Source organism: Myotis daubentonii, chromosome 11 (assembly GCF_963259705.1).
Source record: "Myotis daubentonii chromosome 11, mMyoDau2.1, whole genome shotgun sequence".
Lineage (NCBI taxonomy): Eukaryota > Metazoa > Chordata > Mammalia > Chiroptera > Vespertilionidae > Myotis > Myotis daubentonii.
Window position 1 is genome coordinate 81,178,105 of NC_081850.1, and position 20,819 is coordinate 81,198,923.

General features: G+C 68.0%; 1 protein-coding gene across 1 annotated transcript; it reads left to right on the forward strand.

Moving 5' to 3' along the window:
* The first annotated feature begins 10,175 nt into the window (after positions 1–10,175).
* On the forward strand, positions 10,176–20,559 carry AGPAT2 (1-acylglycerol-3-phosphate O-acyltransferase 2). The gene is made up of 6 exons (XM_059658499.1): positions 10,176–10,505; positions 16,275–16,408; positions 16,735–16,910; positions 17,384–17,479; positions 18,780–18,852; positions 19,824–20,559. The coding sequence occupies exons 1-6, from the start codon at positions 10,324–10,326 to the stop codon at positions 19,997–19,999; spliced, it is 837 nt and encodes a 278-aa protein (XP_059514482.1). The 5' UTR covers positions 10,176–10,323; the 3' UTR covers positions 20,000–20,559.
* The last annotated feature ends 260 nt before the right edge of the window (positions 20,560–20,819 follow it).

Consider the following 20,819-nt stretch of genomic DNA (forward strand, 5'->3'; position numbering starts at 1 on the left):
GGAAAGGGGCAGGGACGACGCCCGCCCACTGAGCCGCCCGCGGGCTCCTCCCCGGGCCTCCTGGAGCACAGGGCGTTCCTTTCGTGGGTCCTGCACTCATGTCCTGTGTGTGTGTGTGTGTGTGTGTGTGTGTGTGTGAGTTTGTGTGTGTGACAGATCGAAGAAGGCTTGGCCTAACCCGGTCACAAAGGTTTTCTGACTGAGGCCCGCGACCCCCACACCTTGAATCACATGGCCCACGCTTGGACACCCCGTCCTCCACCGAGGCGCTGTCCTCAGGTCCAAGGCCACACTGGTCCCACAGGAGAAGCCACAGGGCTCCAGGGGGAAGAAGGGCCTTTCTCAGGGGGGCGGGGTGGGGGGATCTGGAACATCCAAAAAATCTGGACAGCGTCCCTCCAGACAGCCCCCCCCCCCGACAGAGGCCCCCTCTCTGGGCAGCCACATTCGGGGGCAAGCTGCCCGACCGCGCGCCGTGGGGACCAGGAGGAGGGGGTGGGCTGTCAGATATCTTTTTTTTTCCTGTCTTATTGGGGGAGAGGGGTGTAGATCACAGAGGTAGGAAAAGTAATTCCTAGAAGAAATGGGCTTCGGAAACAAGTTATGGAAGGCCTGGGAGCTTGAGGGTGAGGCAGCTGATGGTAATGTGCCTGGGGCGGGGGGGGGGGGGGTAGGGGTGGGGGGGGAGGCCTGGGACCGGGAGGGGGGAATGTGGAGAGCGGCTACAGGGTTTGGACAGGTTCAAGCCTCGGACTGATGAGAGGGCACAGTCCTCTCATGGCCACGTGCAAGTCCCAGCGTGGAGGGCAGGGCCCTCCCAGCACAGTGATAGCCAACAGCTGTAGTTGTGGGCTTGAACCTGTGGTCCGAACACGTGGCCCCGTGTGCCTGAGTGATGTGGGCTTGATAGAGTTCAGGTGCATGTGACTGAGGAGGATCGAAACCCCCGAGAATGTTGTAAACATCTTGGTCACGCCCTTACTTTGCCTCGTGACATAAAATAAAGACACGGCTTGTGGTCCCTGGTGCTGTCTCTCCATCAGGGAGCAGCGTCCCACCCAGACCCAGCTTTCTTCTCTTGTCTGTCTTTCCTCCATCCTTCACCGCCCCTCTCAGGGTCACTGAACCGGGCTGAGCTGGCGCCGCACATCAGGCGCCCTGAGGCTGAGCATGCCCTGGCCGTGCTGGCTCGCCACGGGGAAGGCCTGGGGCCGGGAGGGGGGTGAAGGCCTGGGGCTGGGGGGGAGGGGCTGGGAGGGGGGAAAGGCCTGGGGTTGGGGGGCCTGGGGCTGGGAGGTGAGGAAGGAAAGGGGGGGGACGACTGCAGGAGGCCTGGCCCAGCTCAGGAGGGAGAGTCAGAAATTAGCCCAGGACCTGTGGGCAGTGGGGGGTGAGGCGGGCCCTACGGCTTGGCCCCAGCCCATGATGGGGAGGCTTTGCAACCAAAGAGGCACCAGACCACCGCTTAGCCTCAGGGGCCGGGAGACGGCGCCCGGGGCGGCGGGAGGCGCGGGTGCAGCCCACGGCCCGAGAGGCGCTCACAGTCCCAGGCAGTCAGCTCGCAGGAGCCGGGTCAACGCCGGGCCGGGCCCTCTCTACCCACATCCCAGGGTTCTGGGAGGACAGCCCGTGGGCAGACTGTCCCCCTCACTGCAGCCCAGGAGTCCGTGGAAATAGGACAGGTTTCGTCACGGGACCCCAAACGAGGGGCTGATGGGAGAAGCGGGGTTTCTCCTTCGTGCAGCTGTGTGAGCCTCCGAAACTGTGGGAACGCGCAGTCCTTCCACCTGGCCGCCCGGGCCCTGCGCACAGCCCTGCGCCCCAGGTTACCCCACACTGCACCCCAGGTCACCCCACACTGCGCCCCAGGTCACCCCACACTGTGCCCAGCATCACCCCACACTGAGCCCCAGCATCACCCCACACTGCGCCCAGCATCACCGCACACTGCGCCCCATAATCACCCCACATTGCGCCCCAGCATCACCCCACACTGCGCCCAGCATCACCCCACGCTGCGCCCCAGCATCACCCCACGCTGCACCCCAGCAGCACCCCACACTGCACCCAGCATCACCCCACACTGCGCCCAGCATCACCCCACACTGCGCCCAGCATCACCCCACACTGCACCCAGCAGCGGGGAAGCAAAGAAGGACCTGGAAACGCCAGCCTCTGCTGCTCACACCCCATTGGCCTGCGCTCGGTCACATGACCTGACTTGCTGCGAAGAAGGCGGGAAACTAGTCTTTTCTGAGCAGCCACACGTCCAGGTAAACTCCGGGGTCCCGGCACCCTCAGCCTCGGGCACAAGTATGTGCAGGCCCCGGGCACACTGCCCTTCCAGACGCAGCCCAGCCCACTGCCCCACCCTGGTGACCTCTAGACTGAGGTCAGAGGTCACCCAGTTCCCTGCAGGCAGGAGCTTCTGTGACAGACCCTAACCCGACCCTGTGCCTGGGCCCTGCATGGTGAGCATTTGTGTGAGTCTGTGTGTGTGTGTGTGTGTGTGTGTGTGTGTGAGAATCCATGTGTGTGAGTCTGTGTGTGTGAATCCATGTGTGTCTCTGTGTGTGAATCCATGTGTGTGGGTGTGTGCATGTGTGCGTCATTGTGTGGATGTGGGTATGTGTGTGGGTGTGTGCGCATGTGTGCATGTGTGTTTGGGGGTGGGGTGTGCATTTGGGTGTGTGTGCATGTGTATGTATGGGTGTGTGTGCGCGTGTGGGTGTGGGTGTGTGTGCATGTGTGCGTGCGTGTGTGCATGTGTGTGGGGTGTGCATGTGGGTGCGCGTGTGCACGTGTGCATGTGGGTGTGGTGTGCGTGTGTGCGCGCATGTGTGTGGGGTGTGCATGTGTGTGCATGGGTGTGTGTGCGCGCATGTGCATGTGTGGGTGGGTGTGCGTGGGTGTGCATGTGTGCGTGTGCGTGTGAGTCTGAGTGCGCCCCGTGCTGGGGGGGGACTCCAGCAGCAGTTGGGCCCAGGCAGAGGCGGACTCCCTGGGCCGTGGCCGCAGGGCCTTGGGGTCCAGCGGAGACCCCGACGCTGACGGGGAGGCGGTGGGGTCCTGGTCCAAGGCGGAGGCCCAGCGTGGCGGGGGCTTGAGTGAGCCCTCAGGTCAGAGGCCTCTGAGAGGGCCGCCTGGGCTGGGAGGTGGCGGGTGGGGGTCCCGACAGCGGGCGGCCTTGGCTACGGCTCCCAGGCAGAGAGCGCAGGTGCACGCTGGGACTGAAAGGATGGGGCTGGGGGTCCCTGAGGAGGAGGCCCCACAGAGGCCTGCCGGGAGGCGGGCGGGGGCTCCCTCCCCGGCACTGCCCCAGGCTCCTCTGGGTCGGTGCTATGGCGGGGGCGAGGGGGGCCTGCCTGCACCCGTGTCCCCCAAACCCCCAGCCCCCGGGAGGCCGCGTCTCCCTCAACTACCCCCAGGCTGGGCTCTGTGCGGGGGTTCTGTGCTTGGTCCTGCGGGCAGCACCCATGTGGGCTTCCCCCTCGCGGGGCCGTGGGAGCAGCCTCCAGGGGCCTGGCCTGGCTCAGGGGTGAGCATCGACCTATGAACCAGGAGGTCACGGTTCGATTCCCGGTCAGGGCACAGGCCCGGGTTGTGGCCTGGATCCCCAGTGGGGGGCACGCAGGAGGCAGCGATCCATTATTGCCTCTCGTCACTGATGTTTCTCTCTCTATCCTCCTCCCTTCCGCTCTGACATCAATAAAAATATATTTTAAAAAGCCCTGACCAGTTTGGCTCAGTGGATAGAGCGTCAGCCGGCGGACTCAAGGGTCCCGGGTTCGATTCCCGTCAAGGGCATGTACCTTGGTTGCGGGCACATCCCCAGTAGGAGGCGTGCAGGAGGCAGCTGATCCATGTTTCTCTCTCATTGATGCTTCTAACTCTCTATCCCTCTCCCTTCCTCTCTGTAAAAAATCAATAAAATACACTAAAAAAATACATATTAAAAAAAGAGCCACACAGCCTCCAGGGGCCACGGCATGGAGCCTGGGGGGCCGGAGACCTGTTGGCTGGGCTCCCTGCTCCCGGCTCTGAGGGGACAGGGAGGGGCACCTGAAGCTCAAATGGGATGGAGAGAAGGAGAAAGCGCCACTTCGACCCGCAGTGGCCTGGGCAGAGCCTCCGGGCGGACGGCCGGGGGCACCGAGCCGGGCCCTGCCTGCAGTCCAGGGGGCGGTGTGCTCACTGAGGGCAGCCGGGGTGGAGGCCGGTGAATTATCAGGTGGTTGCTTCTCCTCCCCCCACACCCCAGACCCCCTCCCAACCCCACGGGGGAGGGGGAGGTCCGGGAACCGGAGCCCCTCCCCCCATCCTTCTCCACTGCCAGCTGCTTCCTCCCTCCCGGACTGTCCACTAGAGGGCAGTGCCGCCCAGCCCGGTGGGGTGACAGTGGAGAGAACCTGGGTGAGCACAGGGCCGGCCCGAATCAGGGGGTAGGGTGGGGGGAGGGGGGAGGGGGGAGGGGGGCAGACCAAAACCAAGGGGTTCACCCTCCACAGAGGACACACGACGACGGACATTTCTCAGGACAAGTGCGCCCCAGCTGCTCGGGCGTATTTGTGCTGAACGTGCTCCCTGGGCCGGGCACCCCCCCGCCCCCCCCGCGGCCTGTGCTGTGTTTGCTGGGTGGGGGGCCCTCCTTGGGGCCAGCGTGAGCCAGCGGGGCCCCTCCGGGTGCGGCGGAAGCTGCAGCGCGTTCCACGCTCATTAGCTCAGTGACTAATTCGCCCGGATGGGTCCCCGGGAGGCCGCACCTGCCCTGCTGAGTCAGGTGAGCGCTGACGGTGGTACCTGCCGGCCCTCGCCCACGCCCCGTGACGTGGGACTCATCTGTCCAGACCTCCGTGGTGGGGTGCAGGGCGTGGTGAAGGTCAAAGGCCAGAGGGCCGTCCGGGGGGCCGGGGGCAGGTGCAGTGCTCGGTGGTCCCCGGCTCCCCCCGCTCCCAGCGGCTCCCCCTCGGCCCCCGCTCCGCTCCGGACGAGGCTCCCCGTCTTCGTCACGTTGTGGACGGACAGGCAGGTTGTGTGGGAAGCGGCCTCGCCGGGTGATGCTCACACATTCCTGGGGACCAGCTCACAGGGCGCCACGCCCGGACCTGCCGCCTCTGTACTGAGCCACCCGGCCTTGTTCCGTCTGGTGCACCTCGGTGAGGATGCCGGAAAGACACCCGAGAGGGGTGTCACCCTGAACCGACCGAGCGCAGCACCTTGTTCGCTGCCCTGCCATCCCACCACCTCCATGTCGTCTTCCTTCTGGCCCTTCCTTGTTAAAATGTTTATTTTGTTTTCTGTATTGCTTTCAGAGAGGAAGGGAGAGAGAGAGAAAATTAATGATGAGGCCTGTACTTGTTCTTCAATAAATCTCCACCTTTGCTCTAAAGAAAAAGAAAAAGAAACATCAGCGATGCGAGGGAATCATGGATCGGCTCCCTCCTGCACGCCCCACGCTGGGGATCGAGCCCGCAGCCCGGGAATCGAACCATGGCCTCCTGGTTCATAGGTTGATGCTCAACCACTGAGCCACACCGGCCGGGCCAAAGTAAACTCTTATTAGAATTGTCTTCAGGTTTGGATGTGTCTTACGTCGCCACCTGGCTTGCAGCAGGAGGGGAGACCCCGGGAGGGCCTGTGTGGGTCCCCCGGGTCCCCCCAGGAGTGTGGCTCTGGGACTGAGGACACCCGCTGCCAAGGAGACCTGGGAAGTGACCACGGTGAGGGCCTGGCCTCCCGGAGTCCCTTCCTCCCACGTGGCCAGGAGCCGGCAGCCCGGAGGGGTCTCTCGGCCAGAGCTGGGCAGGATTCAGGCCCGGTCCCTGCAGAGCCCAGCGCCTGGCCTCCCACCTTCTGCCTCGTCTCACCAAGAGGGGACATTGCTCCCTAGATTGGCGAGTCTGGGTCCCCAGACTGGGTTTGCCGGGTGTGACACCATGGGCAGTGACCAGAGAAAGGACGTCCTGCCCGGCCACAGTCCTGGTGGGGACAGCAGGCGGCTCGGAGCTCTCCAGGGCAGCGAGTGAATTGGGGGGGGGGGAGGAGGCTGTTCAGCCCGGAGCCCGCCTCCCCACCCCAGGGTCAGAGGCAGGCTGCGGCCTTCAGAGTGCAGAGGACACCCCAGCCCGGCCCCTTCCCTGGGGCTTGCTGCCCCGCCTGCCAGTGGTGCGGGGCAGGACAGCAGGGCGCGGGCACCGCTGAGGCCCCTCGGCCAGCAGCCCACACCAGGGGCGGCGGGGCAGGCAGAGGCCCGGCAGCGCCTGGGGCTGGCCGGGGAGCCCTGGGGCAGCTGACTGGTCCGGACGCCAACTGGACCAGGGGTGAGGTGGCCGAGGGCAGCCAGCCTGGGGCAGAGCTGCTGACGGCTGGCACCGCGCACACAGCCTGTCCCTTTCACCTCGCCAGGCCCCTGAGAGCCTGCCGCTGTCCCTGCGCACAGATAGGGAAACTGAGGCCCAGAGAGAAGGGCTGGGCTGAGATCCCCTGCGGGGAGGGGGCTGGGCAGGGCCCTGGGTCTGGTCCTGGGCGCTCAGGCCCTCACCTCGGTCTCCCCCTTCCCCCCCATCCTGCTGGCCAGGGGCCTGGGGGGGCCTCTCCACCTCCTGGGCCCCTCTGTTCCTTCCTGGCAGTGGGGGTGGGCGGGGCCGTCTCTGAGGACCCACCTGAGGCCGGGTGCCCGCCAGTGTCAGAGCAGGAGCTGGGGGCCATGATGGCCAGGCTCTGGGGCCTCACCGGCCGGTGCCCAGCCTGGGAGCCAGCCGTGCGACCGCACTCCCAGGGGGTCTCCCCCGGCCCCTGCGCTGGGCCGCGTGCTCCCAGCCGCCTGCCCGCCAACACCCCTCCCTGCTGCCCGGGTGGGGGGGAGCGTGTGGCCCCAGCCCGAGCACCCCCCCCTCCCTGCCGCCCAGGGGGAGCGTGTGGCCCCAGCCCGAGCGCCCCGGGAATCGGCCCGGAGGCCTCACCTCATCTATTTTTAAACTCCAGCCCATGAAAGATTCACAGGCGCTTTATTTACAGGTGGAGGGAGAGCGGCTGCTCCCGCGGTGCCCCCTCAGGAGCTGGCAGCCAGGCCTCTCCCCCAGGCCCGGCTCCCCCAGCCTTCACCCAGGAGTGAGCCTCCTAGAGGCCCAGAGGCAGTAGGGGCTCCCAGGGGCTCCACCCCTGCCCCCCACCAGCCATTTGATCAGCTGCTTCCCGGCCCACACCCCCCTGGTCTCTGGGACCTGAGGCCTGCTCCTCGCCTGGCCTCCGTCCTGGCCTCCGTCCTGGCCTCGCTTTCTCGGGCAGGGCTGACAGGCGTGGCCTTGGGGACGGGGGACGGGGACTCCTCTCATCCCAGCGAGGAGGAAACGGGCTCAGGTGCGGTCGGTCGGGTAACCTGGAGACGGAAGGAGGTCGGGGACTTCAAAGGCTGGGCACCCGGCCCGGCCCCTGGTGCCACGTGCCAGGCGGGAGGTTGCACACCATCGCTTCCAGGAACGCAGAGCCTCGCCCCTCCCTCCAGACCCCAACCAGCCCCATGCCCGAGCCTGGCCCCGCGGGGGGCGGCGTGGTGGACAGGCGGTGGCCTGCTCAGCCTCGGCCAATCCCCGCGCAGAGCCGGAGTGCCCTGTGCCCGTGTGCCCTCCCCTGGGCCTCGGGCTCCCAAGGGCCTGGGAGGTGGTGCTAGCCCAGCCTCGACCGTGTCACCTGACTCCCTGTGCTGTCTGGCGAGGTCCCAGCAAATGCCCAGGAGGCTCTCAGCTGATGTCCGGCCCGGGGGTGGCGCTGACTCAGCCCCGAACCCACCCGCGGCTTCCTGAGCCGGTCAGACGGACGGTGCGCCCCCTGCCCAGGCGGCAGCGCGGCCCTTCGTCCCCCAGGGTGGTGGGAGGAAAGTGGGGAGAGCCCATGCCAGGCCCTGCTTAGCTGAGAATCACGGACGCTAGAGACGCCTTTCTCAGCGTCTCCGCCGCCCCAGAAGGTTCTCCAGGCTTCCGCTTCTAGAAACAGGGACACTGTCCGCTCGCTCCCAAGTGGAGTGTCACAGTCAAATACTGGAGATTTGTCTCGGGCCTGGGACCCCTCCGCTGGCCTCTGCAGGCCCAGGCCCGGCCTCCCCTTCTTGTCGGAGGAAAAGCGGACGTTTTCTTTCCACATGTCCCCAGGGGAGGGTGGAACTGGGGAAGGAGGTGTTGTTGGGCAACGCCTCTCATCCGTCTGAGGATGCAACAGCCTCTCTGGAACCGCAGCCCGGGGCGCGGGGACGGGGCAGCTTGCCCAGGGCCGGCAGTCTTCCAGGGCAGTGGGCGTGGGACCCGGCGGTGGGGTCAGCGTCCTCCCGTCCCTTCCTGCCCGGTGAGGGTCAGCTCTGGGAGCCCCGGTTTCCCATCCGTGAAGTGGGGGCGCCTGGGCTCTGGAGGAGCCTTTATGGAGCACCCACTCTGTGCCAGGCATCGATGGTTCTCCTGCTGGTCATACACCAGTGAACAGGACAGACAGGTCCCAATGGGGTGGCCCTCCCAGTGGAGGGGGACAGCAAGCCCTCCCCCGCCCCCCCAAGTACAACTAGGATCCAGAAGTGGTGGGAAGTGTGAGGCGGGCAAGGCCGGGAGGGAGTGATGGGGGGGTGGGGGGCCGGGTAGCGCAGCCCTTTTTGAGCTTGGTGAGGCCTGGTCCCACCCACCCCGTACTGACCCTAAGGTGCTGCTCCCCCTCCTGCGAGAAGCCGGCCTGGCCAGCCCACCCTCTGGCCCTGCCCGCTCCCCGCAGACCACTGGCTGCAGGGCACCCACCCGCACCCACCGCACCCGCCGCATCGCTCCAGCACTGCCGCCTGCCCAGGGGCGGCAAGTCCTCCGGGCTCCTCCAGGGCTCCGCTGTGGAAAAATGGACAAGCGGTCTCTTTATTTTTTTGTTTTGTTTTTTAAAAGAATTCTTTGTGGTTGAAAATATTACATATGTCCCCTTCCCCCTCCCCCCTTAGCCCTCCAGCCCGCCCCCCAGCCCTCCCCACCCTGGTCTGTGGCCACAGCCACGCAAGACGCTACAGGGTCCCTTGGCTGGTTGGCCACCTCCCACCCGCCTTCCCTCCCACTGTCCCAGCTCCCACGTCTCCAGCCACTCGTTCATCCGTGTTTTATGACTTAGATTCCACATGTGAGTGTGATCATGTGACACTTGTCTTTCTCTGATTTCAACAAGTGGTCTCTTTAAACTGATACAAAGCGATGGCCAGATGGACCGCAGACCCACCCAGAGGCTGCTGGGAGCGCTTCACTGCAAAGCGCCTGCAGGTGCAGCCAACAGGCCCCGCCCTCGGTGCCGGGCACAGCTGCCACCTGTGAGCCTGCTCAGCCCGGACGGCCCCACCTGCCAGGGCCAGAGTCCCCGCTCAGTCCCAGGAGGAAGGGGGGGGGGGGTGTCGTCAGTGACTCATTCCAGCCACAGGTCACCTCAGCCTTTGGAAGGAGGGAGAGGCGGGTGAAGTCCCACCCCGCCGGCCAGGCGAACTGCTCCGTCCTCAGGCCTCGCTGGCCGATCGCCGAGCTGATGTGGACACAGTTGCCTGGTAGCTGCCACTGGCCCGGCCCCAGGAGCAGCCGGGTGACAGTTCCTGGCACGGAGCTGGCACCCTCGCCCGCCCAGAAACACGCCCCATTCCGGCTGCTCCCCCTCCTAACTGGGGTGCGCCCCCCAGGACCCTCAGGGGAGGTCGCCCAAAGGCCGGCTGGGTCTCCCTGGAATTGCCCGAGGGTTCCCGACGGGCAGTGGCCTTTCGTCACTCGAGTGCGGTCCAAGGGCCTGTTTGTGTGGCCACCGGCTGGCGAGGGCGGCCGCCTCCTGGTGCCGCCTTTGGAGCTGTGGTCTGGGCTCCGGGGCGACGGCGGCAGAGGGCGGCGGGCGCTGGGGGCCGGGACACCCGGCGGCGGAGAGGCCCAGCCTGTGGGGGGCGGTGCCACAGTCCCAGCGACCCGGCGGCCAGGACGCGGGGGCCGGGAGGGGGACGCGCGCCCGAGGCTAGGTGACCCGGCGGCGGAAAGGGGGCGCGGCGCGGGGCGGGGCGGGGGCGGGGCGGGCCCGGGCGGGCGGCGGGGCGGGGCGGGAGCGGAGGGCGCGCCGCACCTAGGCGCTCTCCTCTCCCCACCCGCGCCGCCCGCCCGCCCCGCCCCTCGGTCCTCGCAATAAGGGGCGCGGGCGGGGCGGGGACCGGGGCCAGCCGCCGGCAGCCGGGAGTCGGCTTCGCGCCCGCGGCCGCAGCTCAGGCGGGAGCCCGAGGCGGAGCCCGGGGCGGGGAGCCGGAGCCAGGCCGTCGGGGCCCCGAGGGCGCCGGGAGCGCCCGCCATGGAGCTCTGGCCGTGGCTGACGGCGGCGCTGCTGCTGCTGCTGCTGCTGGTGCAGCTGAGCCGCGCGGCCCGCTTCTACGCCAAGATCAGCCTGTACTGCGCGCTCTGCCTCTGCGTCTCCGCCGTGGCCGCCGTCGTCTGTCTGCTGCGCCACGGCGGCCGGACGGTGGAGAACATGAGGCAAGGGGGCCGGGCGGGAGGGGCCGGGCCGGCGGGCGGGGCGGGGGGGCGCCCGGGCGCCGGCTTCCGCTTCCCCAACTTTCTTCTCTCCTTTCCCTCCTTCCTGCCCCGCCCGCGCCTCCCCGGGCTCCGGGCTCCGGGCGCGCGCGGAGGGGAGGCGGCTCGGGCGGCGGCCGGCGGGGAGCGCAGGGGCCCCGGGACCTGGCGTCACAATGCCCCCGCGCCCTTGCCCGGGAGGCCCTGACGGCTTCAAACGGGGCTCGGCCTCCGGCGCCGCCGCGTCCCTGCGCCCGGCCGAGGGCGTGCGGGGAGCGGGGTGCCGGGCGGAGGTGGCGCAGCTGCTTTGCCGGAGGAAGGGCCCGGGCCACGCGGGGAAACCGAGGCCGGGACGGCGCCACACCGCCCCCTGCTGGGCCGTGAGCGCGGGGGCACCTGACGCCCCGCCTCTGCACCCCGCCTCCCGCCTACCTGGCACCTGGTCCCCGGTCCCTCCTCCGTGTCCTTCCGCTGCCCTGGAAGGGGAGGCTCTGGGATGGGGAGGCCAGGGTTGGCCCTTGGGGTCCCGCCTCGGTCCGGGGAAGGAAGGGTGGCGGCTGGAATTTTCCTCTGGGAGCGGCGCGTTGGGGCGAGGGCAGGGCGTGGAGGGGCCGCTGGCAGCGGACAGAGGAGCCCATGGCCGCTCGGGGTCAAAGGCTGGGGCGGGGCTGCAGAGAGGGGCTCCCTCGTGCCCTTTCACCCCGTTTCTTTTTTTTCCGATTAGCAATAAACGCGCCTGGAATGAACCTCATTGGCTGCGGTGCTGCCCCTGCGCAGAGCTCACCCCATTCCTGAAGCGGGCGCTGCTGTGTGTGGCTCACGCTGCTGTGGGTTTTGCAATAGCCTCTTGGCTGTGACCTTGTGTGGGGACACTGGCCGCGCCCCCCACCACCCAGTGGCCACAGGGCAGTGGGTGAGGGGTCCTGGCCTCCGCCGTCTGTCCTTGTCCCGGGCAGGCCAGTGCGCCCGGACCAGCCCTCGCCCCGTGGGTCCAGGCCCCGTCTTCAGGGATTAGTGACCGATAGGGGGCTCCAAGTGGGGGTGCTCAGGGAGACTATGCCCCCGCTGCTGCCCCCATGGCCCAGGCAGTGTCTTAAGGAGCCAGGCCCGGGGAGGCCCGTCCAGCCACCCTCTTCCCAGGCGAGTGTCCTCTGGGCGGGCAGGGCGGGGGCTGTTTTCAGGAACAGTAGGTCCCGGGGCTGGGCCGCCGCCCCAGGGTGCTGCCCCAGTCTGCGTGCAGCTCTGCAGGGAGGCTCCCAGCTGCCTGCACCCTGGACGGGCCCGGCTGGGCCTGGAGGTGCAGGAGAGGGTGCTGGGTCAGGGTGCTGCCCGGAGCCAGGCCCGGGCGCTGGCCTGTCTGGTTCAGAGGCAGGAAGGGCCCTGGGGTGCAGGGGAGCTGTGCTCAGAGCTGGTTTCCAGCAAGAGTGACAGGTCCCGGAAGGCGACCCTCCCCTCTCCCCTCCCCCCTCCCGGCCCCCGTGTCATCAGGTGGCCTCTTGCTAAGCAGCTCCCTTGTCTGTTAAAAGGCCCCACTGGCTCTGTCAAGAGGAACCTGCACTTCAGAGCTGCTTCCCCGGGTCAAGGGGTCAAGTCCGAAGTTTCTGAGCGGTGGTTGGGGCCCTGGCCGGCCTTGGCCGTGGCCGCCTGGGTGGGCGCTCCTCAGCCCCGGGCCCCACGTGGGCCCCAGCCTCCCCTGAGGTTCTGTGCAGCGGGGTGTCCTCCTCGGGACCCTGGGGGCCCTGATGGCGCCTGGCGGGAGCCCTCCGCCCCTCCCTCCCCGGGGGAACCCCCAGACTCAGGCTCGGCCAAGGGGCCAGAAGGGCAGGCGCTGTCCTCCATAGGGAGGAGGGGGCCTGGGGCCCAGAACCCACAGCCTGTACCCCAGACCCCACAGGGGTGGGTCCCAGTGATGACGCCCCCACGGCAGGCGGGGGACTGTGCACCTGAGTTTGCAGAGGGATGTGGCTGTGCGGGCTGAGGATGTGGAGAATGAGGAGGTGCTGGTCGCCCCAGGGGCTGGTCCGGGCCCAGGAGGAGGAGGAGGTGGAGGTGTGGGGGGCTGAGCCGCTGCCCCTCTAGTTTCTGAGTCCCCGGGTGCCGTTCTCTCCAATCCCAGCCCTCGCTGTGCTGCCTGCCCCCCAGCGCCCATGTCCTGCGCCCCACTGTGTGCTCTGTGTGGGCACCCAGGGGGCCCCTGCTGTTTAGCCTGGAGTTCTGAGGGAGCTGGGAGCCGTGACGGGGCTGGGGGCTGAGGCTGAGACCCAGGGCCCTCGGGCTGGGGGCTGGGGGTGCCTGTGCGCAGCCGCTTCCCTCGTCCTGCGAGACGGGTGTCCTATCGCGCCCATTTGACAGGGAGGAAGGTGGAGGCCAGGGAGGCCGTGCGGTGGGGTCGGGTTTAGCTGAGGATCAGGAAACCCCAAGAGCGGCTTAACCAGAGTTAACTCTCTCCTGCATCACAGTAGCCCCAGCAGGCGGCCCGAGGCCAGGTAGCGCCCAGCTCCTCTGCCCGCTGTTCTCAGGGCCCGCGGCCACCACAGGGTCCTGAGGCCTGGACCACATGCTTCTGCGTCCACCCTGTGGCCACGCCCCGGGGCCCGGCGCTGAGCTGCAGGAGCGGCGGGCGGTACGGGGCTGGGCCTGTGTGGGCTGTGTCCACGCAAAACATCGAGGAGGGGGTGGGCCACACTGGCCCGGGGGCTTGTCGATGCTGCTCCAGGTTTGACCTCAGAATGACCAGCCTCTGAGCCAGAGCTGCCGGAGCCTATGTGGCCCTTGTGGGGGGAGGGTTGGGGCGGTGCCTGGCCTCGAAGGGACAGCCACCCTTGCTCTGCTGGGACCAGCTCTCCCCTGGGCCCGGGACTGGAGCTCCCAGCAGCCCCCGAGGCGCTCCTCGACGTGGGCTGGAGGGCTTCCCCAGAGTCCCCTCTGCACACCCCCTCTCAGCACCTGGGCCTCTGCACCCCACACACCCCGGTTCTTGTCCCCTCCTGGTGCCCCAGCTCACATGACACTTGTTGGAAAACACCCCAACTCTGGCAGGTGGCGCTGCTGGGGCCTCCCGTCCCCGGAGCAGATCGGGGCTCTGCTGCCCTCCTGGCGGGGCTGCCCCCACGTGAGTGCCACCACCTCCCTGGCTCTGGGGGCTGGCCCAGGGCGGGCACACCTTGGCCAAAACAGCTAAGGCTGAGGGCAAAGGTCACAGGTAGCCTGGCTTGGCCTTGAACTGCCTCCCAGCCTCCCGGAGTGGAGGGCAGGGGTGGGGGGCGGAATCTGCTCCCATTCACTTTGGGCTCTTTTCTGCCGGGGCCTTGTCCTCACAGCCACTGTGTATTGTCCGTCCAGGGCCCCCCTTGTCCGCGGGACCCCAGCCTCACCGAGCTCAGTCCCTCTGCACACTGAGGGAGGGCAAGTGTACTGCCCAGGTTCACCGCGGGTGAGAAGGGTCTGTCTGACCGAGAGCTTGAGCGGCCCAGGTGTCCTCAGCCGAGCGCACGTGTCCCAGGAGGCCCCTCTGGGCTCCCACGGGCCCCAGAAGAGCTTGTGATGTTCATGGCGGGGTCTGCGGTGCAGCAGCGGCTCCTGAAAAACCCCCAGGAAGGAGCCTGCTCTGGAGCCGCCTGCCCTGCCTGGGAAGCCCACCCCAGTCACCCCCGGGGCAATGCTTCTAGAACACTGCTGGGCACCCTACCCATCTCCTGGGCGCTTGGTCTTCAGGCGACCATGGCTTCACCCTGTGGCCTCCTTTGGGGACACAGGGTCATGACTTGGGGGCTGGAGGATGTGGGACAGGGACTGGGGCTGTGTGACCATGTCCCAGGCCAGCGCTGCTGCGGGCGGTGGAGGCTGGCGCAGGGGGAGGCTGGGCAGGGGCCGTCGAGGTGACATTGCTGGGTTCCCACTAGGAGAGAGGCAGAGCACCCCGCCTGCTGCTGGTGGGTGGGGGGCTTGGAGGAGCCGTGGAGTCTTGCCGTTGGGAGCTGGGCCCCTTGCCGTCCCCGAGCCGCTGCCCCAGCCCCTGGTTGAGAGGTGGGCTCTGGCTGTCCTGGCTCCCAGCTCTATGTGGCCGTGGGCAGGTCACCTAACTGCGGAGCCTCACCTTTGTCACCTGCCGGGTGGGTATGGTGAGTGCATGGCCTGTGGGGTGACTGTCGGGTACAGCAGAGGTCAGGGAGGGGCCGTCCCCACCACCTGGCTTCTCCGCCCGGGGCACAGGGTGGGTACTCGGAAATGCCTGCTGTGGAAGTGACCACACATCCCTCCCCACCGTGTCCGCAGGGAACCGTGGGAACGGGGACACGGGATCGGGGGAGCGCCCCACGTGGAGGACGCCAGGCCTTCCCCTCGGCTCACGGAGTCCGGCCGTGGGCTTTCAGCCGTGGGAGTGCAGGTCCCGTGGCAGTGTGGGGCTGCTGCCTGGAGCGCCCCCTGCAGCTCCCGATCACCCCGAATGCGGTCCCCCCTGAGCCTCCGGTCCTGAGGGCGCCACCCGGCTGGGCAGAGAGGCTGGGGGCGGGCGTAGAGGCCATTTCCCAACACCATGCGCCTGCCACCTTTCCTTTGTGCCCCGGGGGAGCGGCGTTCCTGTTTTGACTGGCACTTCTTCCCGGCGAGATGGGGCTCTCTCCACGTGTGTTGGACATTTATGTGTTTGTTTTGTTAAAATGTTTTTATTGATTTTAGAGAGGAAGGGAGAGGGAGAGAGAGATAGACATCAATGATGAGAGAATCACTGATCGCTGCCTCCTGCATGCTCCCCGCCCCCCCCCCCCCCCCCCCCCGGGGATGGAGCCCTCACCGGGCCTGTGCCCCGACCAGGCCTGGGGCCGTGACCTTTGCTCTGTGAATTGCCTGGTCCTCCCCTCGCCCCCTCTGGGCCCACGGAGACCCGAGACGCTGCCTTTGGCGGGTGAGGGAACGGAGGGACCCGAGGTGCCCAGGCCGGCGGCTCCCCAGGGCGCGCGGCAGGTGCCGCTGAGCCGGCCGAGGCTGACAGCTCTGAGGGGAAAGGCCCGGCTGGGCTAACGGCTGCGCCTTCCCTGAGCCTCGGTTTCCCCTTCTGCAATGCCAGACAAGGAGACGTGCCCGCTGTCCCCGCGGTTGTTCTGTGGGGCTCCGTGAGGCGCGGCAGCGACTCCACAGCTCTCTCTCCCCGTGGCCGTGGCCGTGGCCGTGACCGTATCTGTGACCGTGACGCGGGGAGGCCACCTTCCCGCCGGGTCTTCTCTGGGGAGGACCTGGCCCTGCCCCGAGGCTGGCGCGGCCCGAGGGGTGGAGCCGGGGCGCTGCCCACATGGCGCCGCCCGGGCCTCCATGGGCTCAGAAGTAGCGTTAGCTGCTCACGTGCTCCCCTCGGTGCCAACGCTCACCTCCTGGTGCCGGCGGGCTTTGAGGGGCCTGTCACCTCCCCGAGGGGTCGCGGCCCCTGGAGGGTGTGGGCTCGGGCCCTTCCAGCCGGGTCCCCGCTTGCTGAGCGGGCAGGGGTGCGGGCAGAGGACTGGGCGGCCCCTGGGATGCAGACGGGGAAGCAGGGCCCCCCTTCGCTGGGCATCTGCCCCCAGCGGCCAGCCTCCCTCCTGTCTGGTCGCGATGGCGGGAGGCAGGGCAGCCTCCACGGTCCCCTGGAGGGAAAGGCCGCAGGGCCTGGAGCCAGCCCGCGAGCGAGGGGTCCCCGGTGTCTCCTGTGCCCCTCCCAGCAGACCTCCGCTCACCAGCACCGTCCCCCTCTCCCCTCAGCATCATCAGCTGGTTCGTCCGGTCCTTCAAGTACCTGTACGGCCTCCGCTTCGACGTGAAGGGCCGCCAGCGGCTGTGGGTAGACCGGCCCTGCGTCATCGTGTCCAACCACCAGAGCATCCTGGACATGATGGGTAGGCGCGGGGCTGCGGGCCTGGTCCCCTGGGAGGTGGGGTGGAGGCGGGCCCAGCGGAGCTGGCGGGGAGGGGCTGACGCAGGCCTCGAACTGGGGACCCAGGGCCCCCTCTCGCCGACAGCCGGGCGCTCTGTCCACCCCTCCCTTCCAGGCAGGAGGCCGGCTCGCGGCTAAATGACTCGCCCGGGTGGCCGGCCGGCCGGCCGGCGGGCAGGCGAGACCCGAGGCGAGCCGGTGGGTGGTCCGGGCGCAGGGCCGCTCCCTGCTCCTTGGGGTGGCGGCCCCAGGTCTGAACCCCCCCTCCTCCCCGTGACCACGCGACAGGCCTCATGGAGATCCTGCCCCCACGCTGCGTGCAGATCGCCAAGCGGGAGCTGCTGTTCACGGGCTCCGTGGGCCTGATCATGTACCTGGGGGGCGTCTTCTTCATCAACCGGCAGCGCTCCAGCACCGCCATGAGCGTGATGGCCGACGTGGGCGAGCTCATGACCCGCGAGAACGTGAGTGGGGCCTGGGCCTGCGGGGCGGGACGGGGCAGGCGTGAGAGCAGCCCCACCGGGCAGCCCCCTTGGCGTAAAAGCCACATCGGCAGCCCCGGCCTGTGCGGCTCAGGGGGTGAGTGTCGACCTGTGAACCCAGAGGTCAGGGCTCAATTCCCGGTCGGGGCACAGGCCTGGGCGGCGGGCTCCATCCCCAGTAGGGGGTGTGCAGGAGGCAGCCGGTCCATGATTCTCATCATTGATGTGTCTCTCTCTCGCCCTCTCCCTTCCTCTCTGAAATCAATAAAAATATATTAAAAACAAATAAACAAACAAAATGCACATCATCGGTGCCTGTCTGCAATGCACGCGGGAAGGCAGGAAGCAGGGCTGTGCTGTTGGGGGTCCCCACCGAGCCGTGGGCTCCACAGGAGGGGAGCACGGCCTCCCCCCACCCCCACCCCTTCCCACAGCTGCCTCCTTTCTCCCTGCAGCTCAAAGTGTGGATTTACCCCGAGGGCACGCGAAACGACAACGGGGACCTGCTGCCCTTTAAGAAAGGCGCCTTCTACCTGGCGGTCCAGGCCCAGGTGCGGAGGGACGCCCCCCCGGGGCAGCGGGGTGGGGGTGGGGGGCGCGGAGCTGGGCTTGGCGGTGACTGCCAGGTTAGGCGGGAGCCTCTGGCGCTCGCGGACCTGCCTCCTGGGCCCTGCCCTGATGCGGAGGGTGCTTTTCTGGGAGGGGCGGTTTGTCCCAGAGGTGCCCTGGATCGGGGCTGGGTCTCCGGGGGGGTGAGGCCCCACCCCTGCCCTGTGCTGAGGTTCACGTGGGGAAATATTATCAGGGTTGGGGCGGCTATCCCCTGCCCACTGGGGTCAGGGTGTGGGTGGCGGCTTGTCTATCTTCCACCTGTGATGGGTGGCCTCTCGCGCCCCCCTAGTGCTGGCCCTGAGCAAAGCCACCCCCTTTCCTGCCAGCCCCCCTTTCCTGCCAACCCTCCTCCCGCCGGCTAATGCCATGGGGGTGCAGACGCTGGCAGGTGGGTGGCGGAGCCCCAGGCTGGGGGCCAAGCCTAGACTGTGATCCCAGCTCCGTCTAAGCGAGGCTCTCCCACCCGCTGGGCCTGTGCCCCCCCGCCCCCCCCCCCCCCCCCCGAGCCAGGAGGTGGAGGGCACCCTGCCGGGTGCCTGGGGCTGATGTCACTTCCCTTAGCTGGTGGCATGGGGGAGGGGTTGTGGGAAAGGAGGTGGTGGTGCTGGGACCGGGGCAGCCACAGCCTCGGCCAGGGGGACGGGCATCATTTCCTGTCATCGCCCTCCACCTCCCCTCGGGGGCCTGCTAGACGGTGGCTCCCTGGGTTCCCAGCCTGCCCCCCAGAGCTCCGCCGGTGCCCAGTGCGCGGGGAGAGGGGAGGGCTCCCCAACCGCAGGGTTAATGATTAGCCCAGGCGCCATTTCCGACACTGCAGGCACCGGTGGACTTGATCCTGGTGGTTTCTAGGAGCACCAGCCGGCCCTGCCCCCTCCCCTGCTGGTGCTGCCTCCCTCCCCCGCCTTCCTGGGATGGGGGGGAAGTTGGGGAGGGTGGTCAGGACCCTGTCCCCTTAGGAAATCTTAGGACGCAGTGGGGGACACAGATCTGAATCAGGTGGACATGTGCCAACCTAGGAAGGCTTCCTGGAGGTGGCGACACGTGGGCGAAGGAGTACAGAATGAGTGTACGGCCTGGGGTTCAGCGTGGGGCAGGGCTGAGGCGGGACAGAGCGCGTGGCTGGCAGCCATGGGTGCTGGGGGCAACCCCGGGCGAGGTGGTAAGGCAGGCCCCCCGGGAGCTCGCCCTTGGGAAAGGGGGGATCGGCCCCGCTCAGGATGCTTGTCTCCCTGCGCACAGGTGCCCATCGTCCCCGTGGTGTACTCCAGCTTCTCTTCCTTCTACAACCCCAGGACGAAGCTCTTCACCTCAGGTAGCGCCTGCGCACGCGGCCTGTGCCCGCTGCGCCCGGGCCCCTCGCAGAGGACAGTTCCCACTGCCGGGGCTGCTGTGGCCAGACCCTGCGGCACAGAGACCACTGGGGGCAGGGAGGGACGGGGGGGAGGGCGGAAGCTAGAGTCTTGGCAGGGCCTGGGGTGCGTGGTCCTGGGCCATGTCCTAGTGAGGAAACCGAGGCCCCAGCAGGTGGGTTGGGTCCAAGTTCACACACACGGGCCCAGGCTGTGCACACAGCTCGGGCTCAGCGGGGGCAGCTCCTGGCCGAGGGGGCTTCCGGGCCAGGCCCCACCCCCAGGGCAGCAGCCTCCAGGCACCCCCACACCATGGGCCTCAGAGCTGGGGGCCTCTGCCCTTCCCTCCAGACCAGCGGTTCTCAACCTGTGGGTTGCGACCCCTTTGGCGGTCGAACGACCCTTTCACAGGGGTCGCCTAAGACCATCCTGCATCTCAGATATTTACATGACGATTCATAACAGTAGCAACATGACAGTGATGAAGTAGCCACGAAAATAATTGTGTGGTTGGGTCACAACATGAGGAACTGTATTTAAAGGGCCAGAAGGTTGAGAACCACTGCTCCAGACCCTGCACCTGGTCCCCAGGTGGGAAGGTGTGAAGGGCAGCGGGGGAGGACCCCGAGGATGGCATGGAACGGGGTGGGCTGCCGGGGAGGGGCACGGGCACCTTCTGGGGGGAGGAGCTCTGGGCCTGGGTGGTGCTGAGAGGGAGGCACACTTGCCCCCACCCCGACCCCGACCCCGACCCCGACTTGCACTCAGGAGCCAGCGCGCCCGGGTCAGTTACTGTAGCTGCAAACCAGCCACCGAGGGGGGGGTCGCAGGGCCGTGCGGCAGGAGGAGGGTTCGGCTGGCCCCGGGCTGAGAAGAGGCCGCCGCAGGGACGGTGGGCCGCCCCCCAGGCCGCTCACGCCCGCCCCGCCCGCAGGCACCATCAAGGTGGAGGTCCTGGACGCCATCCCCACCAGCGGCCTCACGGCGGACGACATCCCCGAGCTCATGGACACCTGCCACCGCGCCATGCGCTCCGCCTTCCTGCGCCTGTCCAAGCCCCACCAGGAGAACGGGGCCGCCCCGGAGCCGGCCGCCCAGCCCGCCCAGTAACCGCGCCGCAGCCGCGGGACCGGGGGCAGGGGATGGACAGAGGGCCCGGGCCTGCCCCGCCGGGGCCGCCCAACACCCGCTCCCGCGTCCAGCCCTGCGGCCGGCGCTGTCCTTCGGCCCCGGCCTCAGGTCCCGGCTGCCCATGTCCCCGCAGGGTCGGCCGGGCCTCCCCCAGCTCTGAGGGCAGGGCCCCCACACGGGCCCGCGCGGACGCCCCTGCCTGCATCAGGCTGGGAGAGGCCATGGGGAGCGAATACTGAGTCAGAACTGCACGCGGCTTTTCTGTGTGGTTAATCCTCCCCAGGATATTCTTTCCATTGATTTTCAGAGAGTGGGAGGGAGGGGCAGTGACAGAGAGAAACGGCGGCTGGTTGCCTCCCACACGCCCCCGACCCCCACGCGCCCCCCGACCGGGGCTGCGAGGTGAGCCTGTCACCGAGGTGCCTGCCCTTGACCGGGAACCGAACCTGGGACTCTTCCATCCGAGGGCAGGCACGCTAACCATTGAACCACCAGCAGGGGTGCACAGCGTTGTTTTTATAAATGGACTCTTGCAAGTGCCTGGTGAGCTGTGGTCACTCGGAGGATGGGCAGGGCTGCCTCAGGGCCACAGGAGGGCCCAGCCGGGCAGCGCACGGGGTCTTCCAGGCTGCGGGCCTCCTCCCCAGGGCCTGGGGTGGGAGCCCTCCAACTCCCCAACCTTCCAGGGCTGGGCCACAGTTGAAGGGGGCAGCGGCGCCCCGAGGCCTGGCAGGCACTGGGGAAGGAGGCTGAAGGTTGCTCTCTGGCCACTGGCGAGGGGTGGGCCACCTTGTCACCA

What these genes read in the sequence shown, in the direction of transcription:
- AGPAT2 (XM_059658499.1), top strand. Translation starts at nt 10,324, where the DNA reads ATGGAGCTCTGGCCGTGGCTGACGGCGGCGCTGCTGCTGCTGCTGCTG. An exon ending in AGCTCATGACCCGCGAGAAC is followed by an intron (nt 16,911 to 17,383) that starts GTGAGTGGGGCC and finishes TTCTCCCTGCAG; the next exon opens with CTCAAAGTGTGGATTTACCC. An exon ending in ACCTGGCGGTCCAGGCCCAG is followed by an intron (nt 17,480 to 18,779) that starts GTGCGGAGGGAC and finishes CCCTGCGCACAG; the next exon opens with GTGCCCATCGTCCCCGTGGT.